The following is a 22,148-nucleotide window of genomic DNA, read 5'->3' as shown; positions in this document are numbered from 1 at the left end:
AAAAATATTTCTGTGCGTCAACACTAATGCCTTCTGATCAAATTAGGCAAGTTTACTCGTGATTGTGGAAGCCTCGCGGTTAGTAACTGATGTGTTGGAAATAGAAATGTGTTAACGGCCTAATTAAGAGAGAAGTAAAGAAAGGGAAACATGTCTAATAATTACTCTCCGTGCCTTGTAAACATCTTATTCAGTAACTTGTGAGCATGTGTTTGTGTATGTACAGCACGGGTCAGTATACCACTCACCTGCACACTTGAAGCTCTGAGCAGTGAGCCCCTTCTCCACAGCCAGACATGTGAGAATACTGAGGAAACTGGTGGTGACTGACTGTCGCTTGGCTCTCTGGGCCTCCCTCTGCCTCCGATCCCTGGACGGCTTCGACCTCAACAGCACTCCTTGAACGCTGGAGGGTCCTTCTCCTGAGTTTCTTCCATCTTCTTGTGCAGGCCTCTGCGCTGCGACCGCCTCCCGCAAGGCCTCCACCCATTCCTGGGCCTTGAGTTGGTCCTCCGCCCTAAGTCTGAGGACCTCTTTAGGGAAAACAGCCTGGAAAAATGCTTTTCCATCAGCCCATGGCTCTCCGTTCTCTACCTCCTGGTCTTGCTGCACAGACGAGCAGGAGGCCAGGGAGTACTGGTGGACGGGTTTGGACACAGACCCACGACCTTCGGTGGGGAAGGCCTGGAGAGCCGATCTCGTCAGGACAAAGGTGAAGGCCCGCCAGTTGTTCTGGTCCATCAGCTGGTGCAGCAGACCAGCTTTGAGGACTTCCTGGCAGCGCTGGGTGAACAGGGGGAGTGTGGTGGGTCTACTGAGGACAACAGGCTGAAGAGAGAGCGATGCCTCTCCTGATGTCGGGGTGTCGCTCTCGCCATCGGGCCTGGTGTCGAGCCCAGATGGAGACGGAGACGAGGAGGGGGACATGGGAGCGGGAAACTTAGCGACCTGTTGCTTTTCCACTCCGGTCTTAAGCTGCCGGATCTCCTTCCTCACCGGTCTGGCCGCCTGGACCTTCTCCCACATGAGTCGTCGCCATTCCATCGCCTCCCATTGGCTGGCCGCCCTCAGCTGGAGACGCGTGCTGTTGAAGAACAAAGCCTGGAGCGTGCGTTGGTCGGCGGGCGGCGTGATCTGACTGGTCTGGCTGGAGGGCGCTGGCGAGATGACGCTCTGGCAGTGTGACAGCGAGTAGGCGGTGCCCAGCTGGAGGTTGGCACTGCTGTCCAGAGTGTACAGCCGGAGCTCGCAAGGCGTCAACTCGACATGGCAGGGTGTCCAGCGGCCCCGGGGGCCTTCACGCTGTTCCATCTCACCCTGCTTCACCACGCTGCTACTGCTGCTACTTTTATCAGCTGGAAAAAAGACACAGAGGAGGAGGGTAAAAATAGGGAAAATGGAGAAGTGAGACATGAGTAGTGCATGCGTGTTCATGAGAAGGCATTTCATGCAGCTTCTGAGGCAGCAGATAATGTCAGACGTTGTTTGTTTGTTAAATCCTTATGAAGCCTGGTCTCTAGAAGCGAGTGATTTTAGAAAATATAAAACCTGCCAGTACATTAGGTACATTAATGTGAAAAGAAATGCTTTACAATATAACAGTCCTGTATTAAGTCTTAACTTCATGAACGTTTTCATTTTGGAGGCTCCCGTTTGTTATACTATTGAATTTTATTGTGTTTTCCCAACACATGTTTTTATTGTTTATATGCTAGCGTAAATAAAGCTAAGCTAAGCTAAACAAGCTACATCCTCCAAGTTGCCACCTTGCTGATGTTGCTTCAACATGAAATGAACTTTATAATGGTCATGAAGGGAGGACTTAGTGCAGGGCTTTTAAATTAGAATGCATTCATATTCACATATTCACCAGTGAACCTATTTTTGGCAAGTGAGGAGCTTTAAAGGAACACTCCACTATAAATTAAATGAAGCTCAAGAGCTGACTCTGAAAAGCTCTTAGACAGCTGTAGTTTTTTGATATTTCAGTAGATGGTTAATAGCGTTACACACACGATCACGATACACGATCACAACACTATCAATTTTTTGAGGATATATTAACTCAGTATATAATAATGTGTCAGTTAGAGACATTATTTTGATTAATCTGCGGATTATTCCACTAATCCAACAGCAGTAGCAGTAACGGTGCAGGAGACAGAACTCCTTAAATCTGAACATGACTTATTATTGTTATATATACACTATTGTATATTGTATATTGAATCCACTGGTTACCGATATGTGCTTATAAATGTATGTATGTGTAATGAGTATTATATTTATAGAGATAACATACATTTCGAAAACTATTATTTATGAATAAATGGGATTATATTATTGTAATGAAGTTGACTGATTGATCGTGTATATGTAATAATTATATCCTGTAATGCCTATATTGGTGCCGCTGATTGATTATATATCAAAGCATTTTGTATATTAAATCCATTCATTATATAGGGACATGCAACATGGCAACGAATCATAAGGTGATGAGGCAGCAGGAGTTAATAAGTTTATACTTTTTCTTGCTCCTTTTCAAAATTATCTTCATATTTTCCTTCTCTTTTCCATTTTTCTTTTTGTTCTAAATAAACAAATAAATAAAATAAACATGACAACCCTTCACACTTCTAAATATTTTGAGGTCTCAGAGTACACTTGGTTCCCTTTTAGTGACATTTCTGAACATTAAGGTTAATTCCTTCTTGATGTTCAGCATTTTTTTCTGTTCCATCGTCTCTAACTGACCCTTGGGCCATCATCTAGGTCGGCCTGTTTCCTAAGGAGGTAGCTTATCAGGAGGTTTGAGCATGAGTATTTTAGAAAGAGAAAGCCATGCAGGAGTGTCCTCCACTGACAACGTTTCTTATCAACTAAGCAGGAAGAAACAGCGTTGTTTTTTTTTTTTTAAATGAAAGGTCAGTGGGCAGGCTGTCCTAAGTACTATGTCCTAAGTACTAAAGGCTCATTAGTTTTTCCTCTTATTCTCTTTCTGTGTGTGTTTCCTCCTGGATTAAGGAGAGTTCAGACTCAGGTAAACAACAGATGTGACCTTTGATTGGACGCAGAGCTGGGTCAGTCTTTATAATGACTCGTTAAATAATAAACTTTATTTGTACAGTACTTTAAAAGTTCATAAACTGCACTGCCCAAGTATCAACAACCTGGTCATAGGACAGCGACGTGCAAATAAATCCTACTAAACAAATGCAAAATCCAACACCACATTTGGTTGCCACATAGTTTGGTATGTTATCACGGTAATATCTTGACTGGGAACATTCTTAAATCAGTGCTTACTGGGCAGACAGGTTTACTTAAAAATAACAACAATCACTTACCCTCACCGCCTAAAGCAACCTGGCAAATTAATTTAATTGAAAACCGCCACCAATTACAGTCTAATTGGCAAACACTGCATTTAGTTTCTGTAACGTGCTGAGGCAGTCAAGGAGGGAAAAGGGAAAAGCTGACTCCCTCAGAGCTCCTGTTAACTTAAGGGTGGCGAGTCCAGCGCCTCATCAATCTTATCAAAACAGCAGCAGACGTGGTGTCAGTCTAGGTCTCGGGGTTTGCGTGTTCACAGACATTTCGCCAAAGGAAACAAATGAATATGCAAATAAGCTTAGCTGGAATCAAGTCCGGCTGATTGGCAGTCTCCACGCTTGGGAGGGTTTGCGATGAGAACTAGGCATTGTGGCCCAGGAAAACTGCTCTGTTCAATTAGCCTTCATTTCTACCTGGTAGGTTTTGACATCACACAGAGTAATAGTCTAATGCACACACACGGGCCTACGCTCAGAATTAACAATTCACTCTCCGTGCTGCTAACTAACGCTCCAGCACTGCTGCCCTCAAGTCAATCACGACGTAAACTTTTGCATAATACCACATGCTTCTTTACGCTGAAATACAGATTCCCTGGAAAGCCTACATTAACATCCCTCCTGGGCATCACAACTAGCCAGCTTTAAGCACCTGTGATCATTCCTGGCATTAAAATTCACCTCCACATGTGTCCCCAAGCCACAACTGGACACAAACACTTTAGGATCAACTTAAAATACGAGTAGAGCAGCAAAAGGTGTTGACCTGGCCTTCAAATTCACTAGATCCCAAACCAATCAAGTACCAATGGGACGATCCACAGAGGCCCCTCCCCTCAATCCACTGCACCCAAAAAAAAAAAACACTTGTAACATCCTGTTACCAGACACCACAGGACACCCTCAGAAGACCCATCATGTCCATTCTCTGATGAGACACAACTGTTTTGGAGGCACAAGGGAGACCTACACAACATTAAGAAGGTGGTCACAATGTTATGCCTGATCAGATTAGAACTAGAAACATCAGTTTGCAGAGTAATTTAGTGGGTGCACCATTAGCAGCAGTGACAGAAAGATCACCTGTTATAAGACACCAACTCTACATGGCCGCTTTGCGTGATTGATCGTTTTTTAAAGAAAACCTATTATGCTCATTTCAAGGCTTTTAATATGGTGTTGGACCCCAGAGGGACACTACTGGAAGATTCAATCAATAGAAAAAAAAAACTCCGTACTCCTCTATTCTGCTTCCCTCTGAAACAGCAGCAAAAAAAAGCAAATAAAAAAATGTCTACTCCATCTATACAACCGTACGTCTGGGACCCAGAATCTGACCCAGTCAACGACACAACAACACACGACCTGAACCTCGTTTGCAAGACGTCTCTGAATGGTAAATTTGCTAAATTCCACCACATCTCATATAATCACCGTATCAAATTTCAATGACAGGTGGGGTGGGCGGCCACTGGGGGCTGAGACCAGAGTCAGGTGAGCTGCCATATATGGAGCTTCCCCTGAAGTCATGATGTCACAAAATGAGACTTTTTGAGAAAACTTTGCAAAGTTGGGAGTTTTCAGCGGCGCGGAGCTGCCTGAAACACAAGCCTACCTCATGATAAGACTTTTATCCAGCGTTTTAAACATATTTATAAGTCTGAAAAGCAGGAAAAACATCATAGGTTTAACTCAGCTTATGCAAGACCACCCCTGTTGAGTAGGCGATGCTTAATGTGACCCAGGACAAAAGGAATTGTCACATTGGGCGACCAACCATTCTGAGATCGGATCAATCAAAGCGTCCTCGGTTCCTGGTTGTGTCCTCACTTGTACTTTCAAGCTCGTCCTTTGCAATTGAACTCCCCAGGACAGTCGATGTCCACGATATAGCACGTTTGTTACTAACAGTTTAAGCCATTTGTCAGAACATTTCTCTGTTGGGTATTTATAGATAATCAATAGTCCAAATGGGCCTCCAGTGCTCAAACTTGCGAGAATGCGCTGCATTTGAACGCATCATCAGGCAGAGGCTCACAATTTGATCCCTGCTTTCAAAAATAAACCCTGGCTATGGACTCGTCTGAATGCATTTTACAAAACATTTCTATATTAATCACTGTAGTTTACTAAGAATTTGTTTTGTTGTGATGTTTTTCCGTTATTCATTTTAAATTAGTTTATTTATTCATTTGTTTTGAGCAAATAATAGACTTCAAAACATAACAGAACTCAAATAAAAGCAATATGTAAAGCCTGTTTGGTTCTATATATGCATTAATATTGTGTATATAAAGCAGTGATCATCATATCCATTTACCATCGAAACATCCACAGCTGTCGCTAATGGAAAGGCAAACAGGCCACTTTTTTTTTTTCTTTAAATGTGAATGAAGAGACATTGCGAGGCTGCTCTAAATGACTGTGCCTTCTGCTTATTACCGTCCCTTTCCTACTTCTCTCCTTTCATACACATCGAGGCCAAACTAAATAGCCTGATGTCTTTTCACACATATGCTAATACTAAATAATCCTGCCAGTATCAGGGGCCGGGTAATTGGGTTGCCTCTTCTCTCGCCTCATTTGAGTCCATTTGCTGACAGGATTACAGGCTATTATCCCTCAGGATCCCTTAGGATCTCCTTAGGCCTTCAGATAGCCAAAACACACAAACAAATGGTGTGTGTGTGTGTTTGTGTGTGCACACGTGTGTGTTGGCCTCTCCGCCTGAATGCGGACTGTCATAGCACAGCTGTGTCATTTCAAGTTATCATCATCTTCTATCATTATTGCTTTCTCTGAGGATGCTTCAACCCAAGTACAGCACACGCCCCGATCTGCAGCACAAATAGCCCAGGACTTCTGTTCCCCCGAAAAGCCCCCCCCCCAAAAAACCCCACAACCCTCCCCAAGGGCTGATAAAGCATTTCACTGAACGGACGGTCAATCAGAGCAAAAAAAGGGGGAAGAGGTGTGGATGTATCTGGCAGGTAACCTGGCTTCCTTCTGGCTGGAGCTGAGGCTACTTCAGGTTCAACGAGCTGGTCACCAGAGGCCACGACGACATCATCGTCAACGAGATCCAATGTGATTAAAGGGTCAGTTCACCCAAATTGGAAAATAGACACATATTAGCGCAACAGTGCTGCAGCTACATAATTTACATAAATGAGTGAATTAAGTGATGAGTTGCACATGATAAATAACGGCACGTTTGACTGTAAAGAATCTTAGTCAACCAGGTCACAGCATCTTTAAAACAAAACTGACTGAATTCAACTGGACTGGACGGAGTATGTTTGTCTTGTTTCGCCTTCATCCCCTTCTACATGACTGGCAGGCTTTTATTTGGACCATTCATTAACCCAGGTTAATAGGATTAGCTGTAATAGAACTGTTATTGACTGTTTAATGCCCCAGTGCCCTAGTTTATCCCTATATCAGTAACTTTATGAGCACTCAGCATACACCCTGAGCCTGTTTTATAATGAATATTTTTATAACTAAGTCCATTTTTCTTTTCAGGACTGACTTATTTACGTCAGGGTAGCACGGTACCCACCAGTCATTTTAAGTAGAATGTGTCATTTATGAGAAAGATACTGAAATAACGATACTCACAGGATATCAGGTCTTTAAGCTCTAAAATCGATTTTCAAATCAAAATATTGATACTTTCGACACTTCAGTCATTGGAGGTAATGTAGGAACACGGTGGAAAGTGACTAAACTGTTGAGTTGTGGCAACACAACAAACCTTGTGAAACACCTCAGGTTAAACCACGACACAGAATACGAGACATTTAGGACAGAAGAGGAGAGAAGAGTCAAGAATTAAGATGTAAGTTCTCATTTTATAGTAGTTAACAGTTCACAGTTAAACAATAATTTATTTTAATGGTCTTATTATTTTTACTTATTTCTTTTTAAGTGTTTGAAACACCACTTTCACATATTTTGTAGAACTGAATCCTCTGGTTTTTCACTACCTCAATATACTTCCCAGTTTAAAATAAATAAATAACTCTGATGTCCTGTATTCTTTATGAAGCTATGATTTGAAACACACTTTTTAAGGTTTACCAGACACATTCGAACATCGAACATCAGCATCATCTATATCTTCTGCTCTTGTTTATGCTGCGTTCACATGCTGCATGGCCCCCGCTGCCCCCACAGCCTCATAAAATCCTGGGAGAAGAGCAGCTAGCAAGTCACGTGAGTTTCAGGTGAGCACCACCCACTGATGTTCCTAATATAAACCCAACCCCCCACCACGAAGGAGTTGCAGGACTGTCGACTGTTATGTGATGAAAGTCAGGTCGACACTGATTATAAAACACAGTAGAGGTCGTAATTAAATCTATGAAATCTTGACTTGAATAAATTTGCTGAGAACAGACAAATACTGTGCACTGCAGTCGTGTATGTCCTGTAGGAAAAACAGGCAGCACCAACAATAGTATTTAATAGTACAGTACTCCAGCATGCTGCAAGTTGGGGTAGTGTAGTGGTATTTATCTGGAGGCTGTCGAAAGGATTTGGGCCATTCCTCTGTTAGCGTTAGTAGACGCCTTTTCAGATGAGAGTGCACTGCAGTAGGACTTTTGTTGCATTTCAGGACTATTTTACATGTCATCGACTGCAGGCATGATCCAACTCTCTATGTCTAAATCAAGGCTAAAGACATTTTTACTGTTGCTTATAACTAATGCTATACATAAGGCTTGGAAATGTTTTTATTCATACTATTTTATTGGATTTTTATTTATTCGTTTCATTGTGAACCACATTGAAGTCCCTTGTGTTTAAATGTGCTATATAAATAAATTAAGGTTAAAACTTACCATCTCGCTGATGGTTGAGAATCATGTTCTTCAGGGTGTTGCAGTCCACCGTCGGCAGACCGTTGTCGGTGTAGGCGGACGGCCTGTAGTTGACGTCCGACCTGGACCGGTTGTGTCCCTTCTTGAAGACCGAGCTGGTGGAGGAGTTGGCCGTGTTGGTGGTGCACTCCTTGCTGTGGGCCGCCAGGTCATTGGTGGAGCGAGCTCTGCTCCTCTTGCCGTGCCTCAAGCCCATCCCCAGCCCCAGCACGCTGAAGTTGTCGGCCCAGGCCAAGCCGAGGGGTCCCACCTCGGGCTGCTCTCCGGCCAGGAGGCTCCACACGCCGCTGGAGCTCAGCTTCCCCAGCGCTGCGCTGGACACTTCCTGTAGCTGCTTGGGCTGCCGAGCCGGCTGGAGGTTCACCGTTTGAGCTTGGCTCGGACCTTGGCCCTGCATCCTGTCCATGCAGTGGATGAAGTCCTCTGTGGCCTCCAGAGCCGGGCTGATGTCGCCCACTACATCAAGCTGCTCAAGACCCTCCATGGTCGTACCAGGGTGGGCTTTTCCCCCCCCGCCCCCAGAGCTGGAAAGACAACTAGATAGTTTTCCACAAAATCCCTGTAAGCAGCATCCACACGTCCAACAAACAAAACTAGCAGTCAGCTGGACAAATAAGTCGTTCAGTAACGCTAATCAGCTAAGAGGAGGAGAACATCCAAGCAGGCTGCAGGCTTCACAATCTGCCGTCTGAAGTCTAGTCCTGCTTCCCGCCTCAAGACAGGGCGCCCATCCAGGTTTCCAGTCTTCCTCCTCTAGCTCTTAAGGAAAGTTGGATATCTGTCAGGGGGGGGAGGGGGAGCTACTGCGGCTTCATGCCAGAGCTTAACAGGACTGGAAGCATCCTGGGACTCTCTGATACGATCCAATTTGGGCGACGAACTGTGTTGCGTAGCCAGATTTATTCAGTTTGAGTGAAAAAAAAAAAAAAAAAAAAGATGAAAAATCCCTCCGCCCTGTCCGCTCAAAACGAACCATCGACTCTATGTACTGTCATGTCCTATCAGGGGGACGTAAAGTCATCTTCGCTGTAAAAAAAAAAACAAAAAAAGGGAAGAGAGAAAGAGGAAATGAAAGAATATTCTGATTAGTTTACGCATACAAACGCTTCTCGGCCGCTCTTGTAAAATTTAACCAAAGCCTCCGCAGAAAGAAAAGTTGGATAAGAAGAAAACGATGCTTCTAAATTAACTTTAAGGATCTGAGTACCTACCGACATACTGTATCATCCTGACAATGACACCAAAGCTTCACAAATCGCTCCTTGGCAAATAGAAACAATCATCGTTCTTCACATGTCCTGATGAAATAAAGCTCGACTTCCTCCTCAGTTGCTTATCACTGGTCTGAGCAGACTGAGAGGAAGCAGGCCTGGGTGGGGTTGCCATCATCTGCCCGACCACATGTCTCTTCTGTTTCCACTCCTCTTTCTGTTTCTCTCTCTCTCTCTCTCTCATACATATATATATATATACATATACATATATGCATACAGTCTATACAGTTCTTTCTTTCTCATCTGTGCTCTTAGTGATTTTCTCCTCCTCCACAGCTCAGCCTCTTTTACGTTTCCCCACATATGAATTATTTATGGACATTACATCAGTGCAATGCAAAGTCTAGACGCAATATAGAGAATATTAACAATTCTATCTATGAGGATTTGTTGGACATTATTGTAATTTTATTTATTTTTTTAAAATTATTATGTAAAAGTCACTTCATGTCTATATAATTTCTTTCTAAAAACTGCCTGATCCTACAATTAATCACAAAAAAATAAATAAAATCATCATCTAATCTGTTCTCATTCGGTTTTGCCAACCCGTCCATGTTTCACTTTTATTTTATCACCTGATATGATCTCATTTTATTCCATGACATTTTTCCCATGACATCATCCGCCTGCAGATGCAGCTCTCAGCTAAAGGTGCTTCGTCATCGGGGTTAGTTGCTCACCGAGCTGAACTCCTGTTGACTCACACATGCTGTCGAGCTCACACAGTCGACTCAGCGCAACAATGCAGATCATAACACCTCCGGGCCGATTCTGCTTGAGAAGATCATTTTCGTTGTTTGTGGCGATCATAAAATGAGTGAAACACTTTTCACTCTCACCACCACCGTGTGTGTTTGATGCCGCACCATAAAAATATCTGAACACAAGTTCTCATGTGAATTTTTTTCCCCTATGTTTAGTATTTGAGATGCCTCACAGAGACCACGTCACGATTAACCAGCCAAGAACCAAAAATAAGCCCAATAAACTAAAGAGCACAAACCTTGGCATGGCTTGTACTGTGAGCATCATTTGTTATTCAGCAGGACAACGAGCCAAAACACACCTCTGGGCTTTTTAAGGTCTATGTGACCGGGGATAGTGCTGCATCAGATGACTTGGTCTGACCTCCACAATCACATGATCTAACTCCAGCTGAGACAGTTTAGAAAGCAACAAAGCTGGTTGAGATATTGGAGATGGTAGAAAACTGATGGCACTCAGTCAGATATCTAAAACATAGATTATAGATTTTATTTGCTCACGTAACTACAGACAGAATTTATGTTTTACTTTGTCAGAATTATTACAGTTTTTAACCAAGTGAGTCTGAGATGTGGAAACAATTCAGAGGCGTGAGATCCGACAGCTCTTTGGAGGTTTTGAGTTTTTGTTTCTTATTACAACAAATTGTAAAAAGAAGCAGCACACGCAATTTACAGTCAACAAACATTTCACCAGCGTTAATCACGATCTTATTGGTTGCAGATGGATGTTTTAATTTGAACTGACCATTTACCGTAGCAATCTTGAAATTCCACAGCAAGAAAACACGAGCTCAATAAGAAGTGTGAGAGTCACATATTTCTTGATATAATAAGTCTAAACACAGACGCTCAGTGAAGTCTGTCCATTCAGAGAAGATAAACTTAGCTCACAAAACAAGCAAAAAATGTGATGAACTACACATGCATTATCTCTTAAAAGTCGTCCAGTTAACTTTCTTTACACAACATCATTTTGTTGCCACTTCATGCTTCTTTAATTCAGCCGCAAATTAAAAGCACCTTTTAAAAAAAACCTCGGCAAAGCACACAATTAAACATAACAGAGACTTTAAATGCATCACTACCTCCTCTTTCTCACCTAGATTAGCTTTTATTATTTAAATAAAATAAATAAATAAATAAAATAAAATAGCTCTCCACAAATGTATTGCCTCAAGTTTGATAATGATAGGAGCTGATAAACAGTAATGTTTTGATTCCTGTTGTTTGTCTCTGCTCTTCCTTCCTAACCACACATTCAGCATCAGCATCAGTAAACACAGTCAGAGGTGAAGCCACGGTCAGCCTCACGGATGAGCTACAGTCACTGACAACGTAAAACTAACCCTCCAACACGTCCCGACGATCACGGAACCAAACATTTAATAAATAAATGTACACAAATCGATTTAACTACTAGGAAATATGCCAGAATAAGGCCCGTGTTTATCCCCGGCTACTAGTAGTTAGCTTGCGGCTAACATTAGCCTCTCTCCATCTTTGAACAATGACGTTTTAATTTGAGATAAAACTGTTCGCTCGTTAAAATCTGAAAAAATCTCGTTTAGTTGCAGCTGTATCGGTGTTTTCTGGTGGTTAAATCGGCACCAGGGACAAGCTGTAAAGTGTAAATCGAGACTCACCTTACTGTGTTTACCATTATGTCATTTGAAAGTCCGTCAGCGGTAAATTCCTCCGACGGAAACCGAGGCCGCAGGAGAAAGGTTCCGCGTACCATTTGTAAAAACAGAGAGAGCTGCGTTAGTCCCTCATTAAACAAAAATACATATATAATCTAGTACTTACAAGACAAAACAATGAATGAATCAATAAACTCAATCAATAAGAAGATTTATTAACGCATAAACACACTGAAGATGGTTTATATTGCTGCAGAAAGCAGTTTTAAAAACATTTTGTTTCATGGTGGCATGAAATGCTGGAAATTTTCTCATCCATTTCAGTTATTTGTAATTCTTTATTTCATGTACAAGGATCAAAGAAGTTTTGACAAATCTTATGAGCTTTTTAGGTCACTCCTTCAACACTTCCCGGGCCCCATTTACTGATGTTTTCTGCATTAAACCAATTCTGTTTCACACACTGGGGCATTTCCATTATTTTCATTATCATGAAATGGGATAAAAATCTCTAAAAGCCATGATCAATACAGGGGCTGGTAGCAGGAGGTAGTGCATTTACTTAGACTCACAAAGAAAGGTCGCGACATACGGCTACACAGACAAATCTGGGAAGAGGGCTGGAGAGAGGAGGACAAAGCAGAGGTGGAGAATAGTTTGGAGCTAATGGGCTGCTTGAAGCTGACCCTGCATCCAAAGTGTCAGTCCAGCACAGAGAGAAACACAGTTATTCTCCTGCGTGGCCTGAATAGATATACACGGGGACAACAATGAAGGGCTTCGCACTAAATCTGAATCGAACTCCAAAATCATAGACATGCAGGCATATCTGAGGAAAGTAACGGTATGTACTGCATCATTGTACGTGTTTAATTAAACATGCAGCTGTCCAAAGAATCTAATTGATGCAGCTTCTTTAAAGACAAAGAAACAGGTTTGATGTGCAGGATGCCTTCAGTTTATAGAGACGAAAATCAGAAATGAAACTAACTGGAATCGGTTTGGTCACATGTTATAACTTTAATGTCATGGTTCAAAGCTCACTTAGCACAAGATTCTCCAAAACCTGCTTGTAATTAGTCATAAGAGACAGAACGGCCTTTTACCGTTGAATACTGAGGACGAGCTTGGTTTATTTTTGCTCCACCTCAGTCATGATTCCCCGTCTAACTCGATGTTATCAGGATAAAATCACAGATTCAAGCTGGATTTTATGCGTTCATGAAAAACAATTTATTGTTGCATTGTACTCATCTTTTCTTATAATTGCAAATGAGCTTATGTTATGGATAAGTCATTAATATACTTTGCTATATTTTACCTCTATAGCTATAATATTTACAATCTTTCAATATAAACTGAGTAATTATGTTTTGGACGAATCCTCTTTCTCAGTGTGTCTGGATTTTTTGCAAAGCGAACGGTAAATTATTTCATTACAAATATCAGCGCAAATCACTGACTTTCAGTCCAAGAAATACTACAAAAAAAGCTATAAAAAATACATTTAAAAAAGCCCATTTGAGTAAAACGTCTCTGTTGGATCCCTCCTCCTCATCCTTCTGTGAATGCTCTTTGTCTGAATTTGTTCAAAAAGTAAAGAAGAGGAGGGCCAGGCCGCACTAATTGGCTCCACTATGTTACTCTCTCTGCAGAACAGGACAATAGTCCCACATGGCTGCAAAATAAAGAGGGAGATTTGAGAAATGCTTAGATGTTATTCCTCTTTGTCAGAAGTTATGGAAAGAAAATTTACAAAGAGAAGAGAAGAGCATGTTTTTCCTCTTTTCTTATAATCATTTCTTCATGAAAAGAACATTTTCTGAGAAATTTTTATAATGTTTTGTCCCTGCTGCTCACTATTTAGCTTTTGCAGTTTCATTCATCATATTTTTATGCTGCATGAAGTCCACGGCTCAGAGGCTCAGCTGCATCTGAGCATTTGGAATCCTTTTAGACTAAGTGCCTATAGCGACTGAGGCAACAAACAAGCATCAGCTTTAGGAATAAGACTATCTCTGTCCACGAGACGACATCATTTTCCATCTAAGAGCAATCTCGCATCCCCCTTCCCTTGACTCATGCACTCAGGTCTCTCTCCGTCCTGTCAGCGTTGCATATCTCCTCCTTTATTTTGATCAAACCATCTCCTGCTGATGACTAAATTATGATTAGATTTAAGGATGTGCAGCGCTTTCATCTGTCTAGTGCGTTGTTTAATACTGCTCCCCCTAACCCCTCTCGAACCGCCACCCTGACCCCCCAAACACACACAGCACAATAGCCGCCTACCTCGACTCACTCACCCGCTATTGAAGAGCAGAGTGGCTGCTTGGTCCCCATGGAAACGCTGCGTGTGTGTGTGTGTTGAGTAAATGTTTCTCCCTCGCTGAGATTAACCTGAACATGGACTCAAAAAACAAAAAAGAAAACAAGGACTAATTTTTATGTGTAAATAATCGTCTCTGATCCAGTGCAACCTGTGTCCCGCTGCTTTGTCCTTCCTATACTGAATGAGAGGTTTCATTCGTGGAGAAACTGAGACACTTTGTCGAAGTTTTGCAAACGTATGTGTTTGAGAAAGAGCGCAGCGCTTCCTGATGTTCAGGGAAAAGGTGACAAAAGGTAAGGACCAGCTTAGAGGATAAAGATGCAACCTCTCCTATTCTTACATTTGAACCTCTTTTGTTAAGTTTTTATTCAACAATAAATTTTGTTGTTTGTTTTTTTTTTTTAAATATTTATGCTGTCTGTGGTGCAGTTTAAGGGGAGAAAATGTTAATTTAAGTAGAAAGGCAGCACAAAATCAAAAAAAAAAAAAAAAAAATCACCAAAAAGTAAAAATCACTTCTTATACACCAATCAGCCAAAACATTATGACCACAGGAGCAGTAAATAACATTAACCATAGATAGATAGAACCATTGGCACTAGTATTTGACTGACACTAGTCAGAGTTGTGCTGAGGAACTTTTGGACCTGACATTCATTCATGTGGATGTTACTTAGACATGTAGCACCCACCTAGACCAGACCAGACACCCCCCAGCCCATAGCAATGACACTCCTTGATGGCAGCAGACATCTAATGCAAAAACGCTTTAGGAACAACTCAAAAAACATGAAAAATAGCACAAATGCGTTGACCTGGCCTCCAAATTCACTAAATCCCAAACTGATCAAGTATCTGTGGGAAGATCAGTAGGGACCCCTCCCCTCAACCCATAGGACCCAAAGCCCCCCCCCCCACCATTAACAATACTGTGTTACCAGACACCACATCCTCAGAAGATCCAGGTCCATTCTCTGATGAGTCACAACTGTTTTGGAGGCACAGGGGAGACCTACACAATATTAGGGAGGTGGTCATAATGTTATGCCTGATCAGTTAATCTAAACACAGCTGTGAGCCAGAATTTAAGAGGCTTTACGAAATGTCCAGTTGATGGACCGATGTCCTGCTGCAGCATCACTTCTATTTAGAGTAAGAGGCTTCGTTGGGGCAACAACTGAAACACAAAGTTGAATATTATTCACTCATTCACTCTGTGAGGTTCGTCATGCACCTTTCCGAGTCACATAAATTGTCAACTTTTCGATTCTGGACTGCTTATTTGAACTGGGAATCATCATCAAGCTAATAAAAACTAAAAGATATGATAATTTAAGGGTGCAGATGTTTTACAAAATGCTCTGTGGATGCACGTGCAGAATGTCTTTTTTATGTTTTTTCTTTTCTCTCTCTCTCTCTTTTTTTTTTTTTTTTTACATGAAAACAGCAATTTCAAATCTATGTGGATTAGCATGGACACGTGCGTGTATGTATTCGTCCATTCAACAGGACAATACCCCGGTGTGTGTGAGTGTGTGTGTGTGTTCAGCCCTGGCACCACATGTTTCATTCACACCTAATGATCGCGGCCTCTCAGTGGCAGCCATCTCTCCTCCCGGACCAAATCCAATTACTGGGGACAATAGAAACCAGCTCCCGGCTCAGGACTCCATCAGCTCCTCTGTGCTGCTGCTCCGAGACTCCTGCTGGACCCCTAATCATGTTAAGGGTCCACAAGGGCCACAGAGAACACCTGTATGTACACACACACACACACACACACACACAGAAACATACACAGATGAAACTAGAAATACAAACGCAAACATGTATCAAATGCAAAAGTAAAATGTGCATTGGAGAAAAAAACACAGACCACACACACACACACATATATAACACAAGCAGCATTTTAACAATCAAAGAAAAGTCATATGCATAAACACAGTAAGCAATGTTAACACAGTGAGCCCTCAATATTGCTTCCTGCGCAACTCACTGGACTCAATATTTACCTAATGATAATCTCTCTGGGAAACACAAATAATTTTTAAAGCATTACAATGGCTCCATCTAGTGGCATAAACATTTCACAACATTAAAACCACTGACGGGACAAATAAATAAGGCTGACTTATCTTGAGACAATAAAATGTTTTGCTGAGGAACCTTTGGATCTGACAATAATGTGGATGTTACTTGGACATATAGCCTCCACCTAGACCAGATCAGAACCCTCCCCTCAACCCATAGGACCCAAAGTCACAACTGTTGATGTCGAAGAAAAAATTATTATTATTATTATGACAACTGCTGCCTCACGGCCTCACCTGGTGTGGTATATAAAGTGCGTTTGCAATCAAAGAAAGAAAAAGTAAAAACTCTGTGTATAATCTCTGTACACAAAAAATGACAATAAGTACAAAACATAAAAAGAGCTAAGACTCACTGATTCATTGGAGCCATGTGTTTCTCGCCTAAAGAGTTTTTGAAAAAAAGTTGGGTGTTTTTAAAGTGCTTTATAGTTAAAGTTGGACTGGTTTGGATTGAAGGTTGGATAATATTTGTGTGTGGCATGTAGTAGATTTTCATATTCTCTGGAGAAATAATTTTCATTCAGCTTAGTTCCCCTGTATATTGTTTCCTCCTTGTTCATGCATGACCCTCTGCAGAGGGTCAGTGAGTCACAGAATCAGAATCAGAAAAATCTTTATTTGTCCCCGAGCAGCAATTAGGAAGCCAAAGAGCGGTACCTAAAATTAAAGAGCTTGAGGAAAAATACAATAGAAGCATATTGTGTGCAATGGCAGGCCTTCTGCCAGAAAAATCAGAATATTATGAAATAAATATTAGGATATAAAGAAATTTAAAGTTGTGGGAGAAAATATATATATAAAAAATATATTTAAAAATGTGCGACCCCCCTGCAGTACCTCTGTGGACACCCTAGGGGTCCCAGAACCCCTGTTGAAGACCTATGCCTTCGAGTTCAGGAGGAGAATATGTTGTGATCAAAGGTTGCTCTCCTCCAGAGTGGCCTGTACAACTATTTGAAACCCATAGATGTAAAATTGACTAGATTTAAATACACGTTTATGAACAGCATGGTTCCACGTGGTCTTTAGTGTTTTTCAATGAATTAATGAAAGCTTTATTTTAATCATTTAATACAAACGACCAAACAAAGAAAACAACATTTGAACAATTTTTACATGTTCAAAAAGGAGCAGAAAGAAGCTTTACGCATATCCTACCCCTTCTCCATTTAACATGCACTTCCTGTGTTTTTTTTCTTATGTTCTATAATATTTGGTTATACAGTACATACAACACCAACCTCACTGAAATAACTGAAGAGCTTGAAAGGATTCAGAGTCTGTCAAAATAGAGTGAGTCTTTGCATTCAATGAGATGTTTTTGTTGCTCGTCCATGAAGATGTTTTACAGAAATTAGTCTGCATGTGATCAGATCCTTCCTAGCTTTATGCTTTATTGCCTGAGAAATCACATGAACAAATGAAAAACGTTTAACTGGATGAAAAAAACTAATCTTTACAAGAGCACAGAGGCTCAAAAAAGTCCAAAGCATGCAACAGAAACAATTTGGGCATTTACATTACATTTTTCACATTTAACATTTAATCTTCATGTCTGAACGACTGTTTCAACTTTTGTGTTTGGCCTTGCGTTTCCAGTTTCTTTCGCCTTTGAATATTTAGCCAACACTTGGAATAAACAGTAATTACAACTTGTCCAACAAATGTCACATAACGTCACCTTCTGACCTTCAGTGTATTTGCTCCCGAAATTGCAAGAGGGATCATGTTTGCAGTCATTTCTAATACGCTTAGCTTGTCATCAGCTTCATTTTCATCATTGTCCTCAGAAAAAGTGTTTCTTGTAGAAAGATCAGAAGATATCTGCCTCAAGATCTTTAACTGTAAGGGTGGATCCAAAACAGCTCAAATCCTGAACTGCTCCCAACTGGGACATTATGGCCGGGCTCGTCTTATTCTTCAATTAACCTTACAGTTTGCCTTTTGTGTAACAAAAAGATTTTCTAAAAATACAGAAATTTAAAGGCACTCTTCAGTGCTTGTTTCTTCTGAGTGAGAGTCCTATTTGTTGCATCATTCAATCAGCACAACCTCATTCGGAGGTTGTAGCGCTTTATACTTCTTCATCTGACTGAGGAATCAACCTTTAGTTTCTCCCAGATGGCAAAGAAATTTCATGAAGAGGAAGCAAGTGTTGTTCCTCCAGCTGATAACATAATGAACGTAAGATGAACTCAGATGAAATCACTTCAAAGTGATGTGAGCAGCTACAGAAACAGCAACAGGTTTCACGTCTGCAAAAAAAAAACTGCAGCCGTGAGATGAAAAGTGAGGTGATGACTTTTTTGTGAATATTTTAAAATCTCCTCTTGAAGAATAGTAATTACTAAATGACCAGAAAGCCTTACAAAACCACAGCAGACTAAACAGGGTGCCATGCATGATAAGGCCACACTCAGTGCTTTCAAAGCATTCATATCCTGACAAACATTATCAGGATATGAGTAATTTGGATTTCCTTATGGGGTAAGTTGGGCCAACACACAGAGAAAGCATATCTGAACATAACTGCAGATCATTTTCATTCTAAACTAATTTAACCCCAGGGTGGTTAGTAAAACAAAGAAAAAGCAGTTGCACAATAGTAAGAAGCTGCAGGCATGTTTCTGTCCCTTGTGTAAACAGCCCATGCCTTCTGAAGCTTAACACAGATGAGAACACATACACAGAAAGAGAGCATTTCTTCCCATCAGAGACCACTACTACACATCAGTGCATTTTTATTTTATTTTACCTTTATTTTATCAGGCAGCCTGGCCAAGAAGGCAGCATTAAAGGACAAATCATAATAAAACACACACAAAGAAAGCACAGAGCTGAGAGCAGGGGCGTCACTGGGTTTTAAGGACAGGGGAGGGTTAGCCTCCAGGAGATACACAGGATGTAAGCGAACATGGGTTTTCTCCGATTTCTCCGATATTGGCGTGAGTGTGAATTACTGTTTGTCTATGTGTTAGCCTGCAATAGACTGGCCAGCGTGTACCCCTCCTCTCGCCTGATGACAGCTGGGATAGGCTCCAGCAACCCCCACGACACTTGTGAGGTTAAGCAGTGGTAGATGATGAGATCGTTTCACGTTGCAACAAAAAACACAGGTTCCAATGGTAATAACTGATCAACATAGAGGCTAATGCCATCACTTTCACTCACAACATAATAATTGTTTGCCCTCAAATACTCTGAAATCACACAGATTACATACAGTATGTGATTGAAATGGTTGCAATGGTTTTGGAGACTCCATTGTCCTGCTGGGGGACTTCAGCGCTCATGTGGGCAATGACAGCGTGACCTGGAGGGGCATGATTGGGAGGAGCGGCCTGCCTGATCTGAACCCAAGTGGTGTTCAGTTACTGGACTTCTGTGCAAGTCACAGTCTGCCCATAACTAACACCATGTTCAAACATGATTGACTTCATAGTTGCATCATCTGACCTGCACACACCTGTACACTACCAGTCAAAAATTTAGTATCGTTGTATAGTGTATAGTTGGTCAGGGCTTCATCCTACAGCAAAATAATGACCGACAGTAGAACGTAAGCAAAGAACCCTACAAGTGCAACACATTTCGGGGAATTTCTGCAGAAAAAGGTGCAGCCTAGTGGTGGAAGGTGTCGAGTTTGGTGATTGGAGGATCTGGTCTCTGCTGTTGGCAGACGATGTGGTCGTCCTAGCTTCATCAAACTCCAGGTCTTTCTGGAGTGGTTTGCAACCGAGTGCAAAGTGGCTGGGATGAAGATCAGCAAGTCTTAGGTCTGGGTCCTCAGTCAGAAAACGGTGGATTGCCTACTCCTGCCTCCTGTGTAGGAGCTAAAATTTCTCGGTAGCTTGTTCATGAGTGAGGGTAGGATGGAGTGGGAGATCGACGGATGGATCAGGGCAGCATCTGCCGCGATGCGGCACTTAACTGGTCTGTCATGGTGAAGAGAGAGCTAAGCTGAAAGTCAAAGCTCTCAATTTACCAGTTGATCTAAGTTCCAACCCTCACCTATGGCCATGAAGTTTGGGTAGTGACAGAAAAAACAAGATCGTGGATATAAGCGGCCGAATTGAGTTTCGTTCTCAGGGTGGCTGGGCTCAGCCTTACTGATAGGGTTAGGAGCTCGGACACGAGGAAGGAGCTCAAAAACACTGCTCCTCCATGTCAGTTGAGGTGGTACGGGTATTTGGTAAGGATGCCTCCCGGACGCCTCCAGTTAGAGGTGTTTTGAGCATGTCCCACAGGAAGGAGGCCTCAGGGTCGGCCCAGGACATGATGGAGGGATTATCTTCCATCCGGCCTGGGAGCGCCTGGGGTTTCCTCCAGAGGAAGTGGCTGGGGAGAGGGTGGTCTGGACCTCCCTGCTGAAGCTGCTACCCCATGACCCAGACACGGAAAAGCAGAAGACAACAAAGGAACCGAACGGAACTACTGCTCAGACTGGAAAAGCTTTGCCAAGTTCGTTGTTATAACATACAATGGTGTTGGCCTATTTTCTCACAAATCCATAGGATAGAAGTTTTTCATGTCAGGTCGTTTCACTCATTCTGTTTAGTTTTGGGTCATTTTTTTTTTCTCTGCAACATAAGTGACAGAAATGATCTGGGCAAAGCTGACCGTGTGAACTCACTTATTAATCTATGTTCTGTCTTGTGCACATTAACTTCATAACGATAAAGCTCTCAGTCAGACTATTCAAGGATTCAAGGATTTTTATTTGTCATTCACAACCATACAGAAGCATGATCTGGAACCAAATTATGCACTCAGGTCCCTGGTTGTTACCCATAGTAACTATAATATATGGATACTGAGTAACTATAATATAGACACAGTAAACAGTATATAATACAAGTAGCTGTGTCTTACAAGATAAATAAAATAAGATAAGATATAAAAAAATATATATACATAGGAATAAAAATAAGAAAAAGCTATATGATGGTAGTAGTGCACATGGATTATTCAGATTATTCAGTTGTATACTTCAAAACTTTAAACATGCAAAATGTTAAATGTGCAACAACGCTTGAGTTGGAGAAGAAGCTGTTCCTCAGTCTGGTGGTCCTGTTCTTTATACTCCGCAGCCTCTTGCCAAAGGGGAGGGGGACAAAGAGAATGTGTGCTGGGTGGGGTCCTTCCTGATGCAGGTTGCCCTCTTCCTGGAGGTATAACCTAGAAGTAATGTTTCTCAGGCTCAAGTCATCACTGAGCAAGTACTCGGACGCCTAAGTACTTGTAGCTGGAGACCACTTTCACCACAGACCCTCCGATATGCAGGCGGAGGGGGAGGTGACTGCCCTGTCGGAAGTCCGCAATCATCTCCTTCGTCTTCTTCACGCTGATGCAGAGGTTGTTTTCTCTGCACCAATCTTCCAGGCGTTCTACCTCTTGTAAGTAGCAGGACTCATCGCTGTTGCTGATGCATCCGACCACTGCTGTGTTGTCTGCAAAGCAGCTGAGCAGAAAAGGACTCAGCACACAGCCCTTGGGGGAGCCAATGCTGAGGGTGATGGAAGAGGAGGAGATGTTGTTGATCCTTACAATCTGCGGCCTGTTTGACAGGAAGTCCAGTACCTATTGTTGCGTTCACATAAACACTATTTAGTTATAAACAGTATTGTTTCACTGTTATTTCAGTGATAATCACAATAACAACCCAGTCAGAATAAAAAACATTAAAAAAGCATAATAAAATGCCTTATGTTACTATTTCAGTCAGAATCGATTGGCCCAACTGCAAGGAATTTTCAATCAGATTGTGAGAGGTGAAGTAAACCATTTGATTATCTGTTGACCTGCACCTTTTTTG

The 22,148-nt window shown here is 41.8% G+C and overlaps 1 protein-coding gene across 2 annotated transcripts in view; it reads right to left on the bottom strand.

Annotated features, from left to right (window-relative positions):
- The window catches only part of plekhm3 (pleckstrin homology domain containing, family M, member 3), a 44,995-nt gene extending 33,036 nt beyond the window's left edge, over nucleotides 1–11,959 (bottom strand). The window contains exons 1-3 of one of the 2 annotated variants that reach the window (XM_047601845.1): nucleotides 11,909–11,959; nucleotides 8,183–9,247; nucleotides 249–1,355 (exon numbers count right to left, since the gene is read on the bottom strand). In XM_047601845.1, the coding sequence (XP_047457801.1) occupies nucleotides 249–1,355; nucleotides 8,183–8,705 (1,630 nt within the window). In that variant the 5' untranslated portion in view covers nucleotides 8,706–9,247; nucleotides 11,909–11,959. Of the gene's footprint in view, nucleotides 1–248; nucleotides 1,356–8,182; nucleotides 9,248–9,432; nucleotides 11,157–11,908 lie in introns of those variants that run through there. The other variant, XM_047601844.1, reaches the window with a different exon arrangement.
- Between the last annotated feature and the right edge of the window lie 10,189 nt (nucleotides 11,960–22,148).

The sequence above is a fragment of the Mugil cephalus genome, chromosome 12 (genome assembly GCF_022458985.1).
Source record: "Mugil cephalus isolate CIBA_MC_2020 chromosome 12, CIBA_Mcephalus_1.1, whole genome shotgun sequence".
NCBI lineage: Eukaryota > Metazoa > Chordata > Actinopteri > Mugiliformes > Mugilidae > Mugil > Mugil cephalus.
The sequence above is the reverse complement of the archived record's forward strand: the minus strand, read 5'-3'. Positions and strand labels throughout refer to the sequence as shown.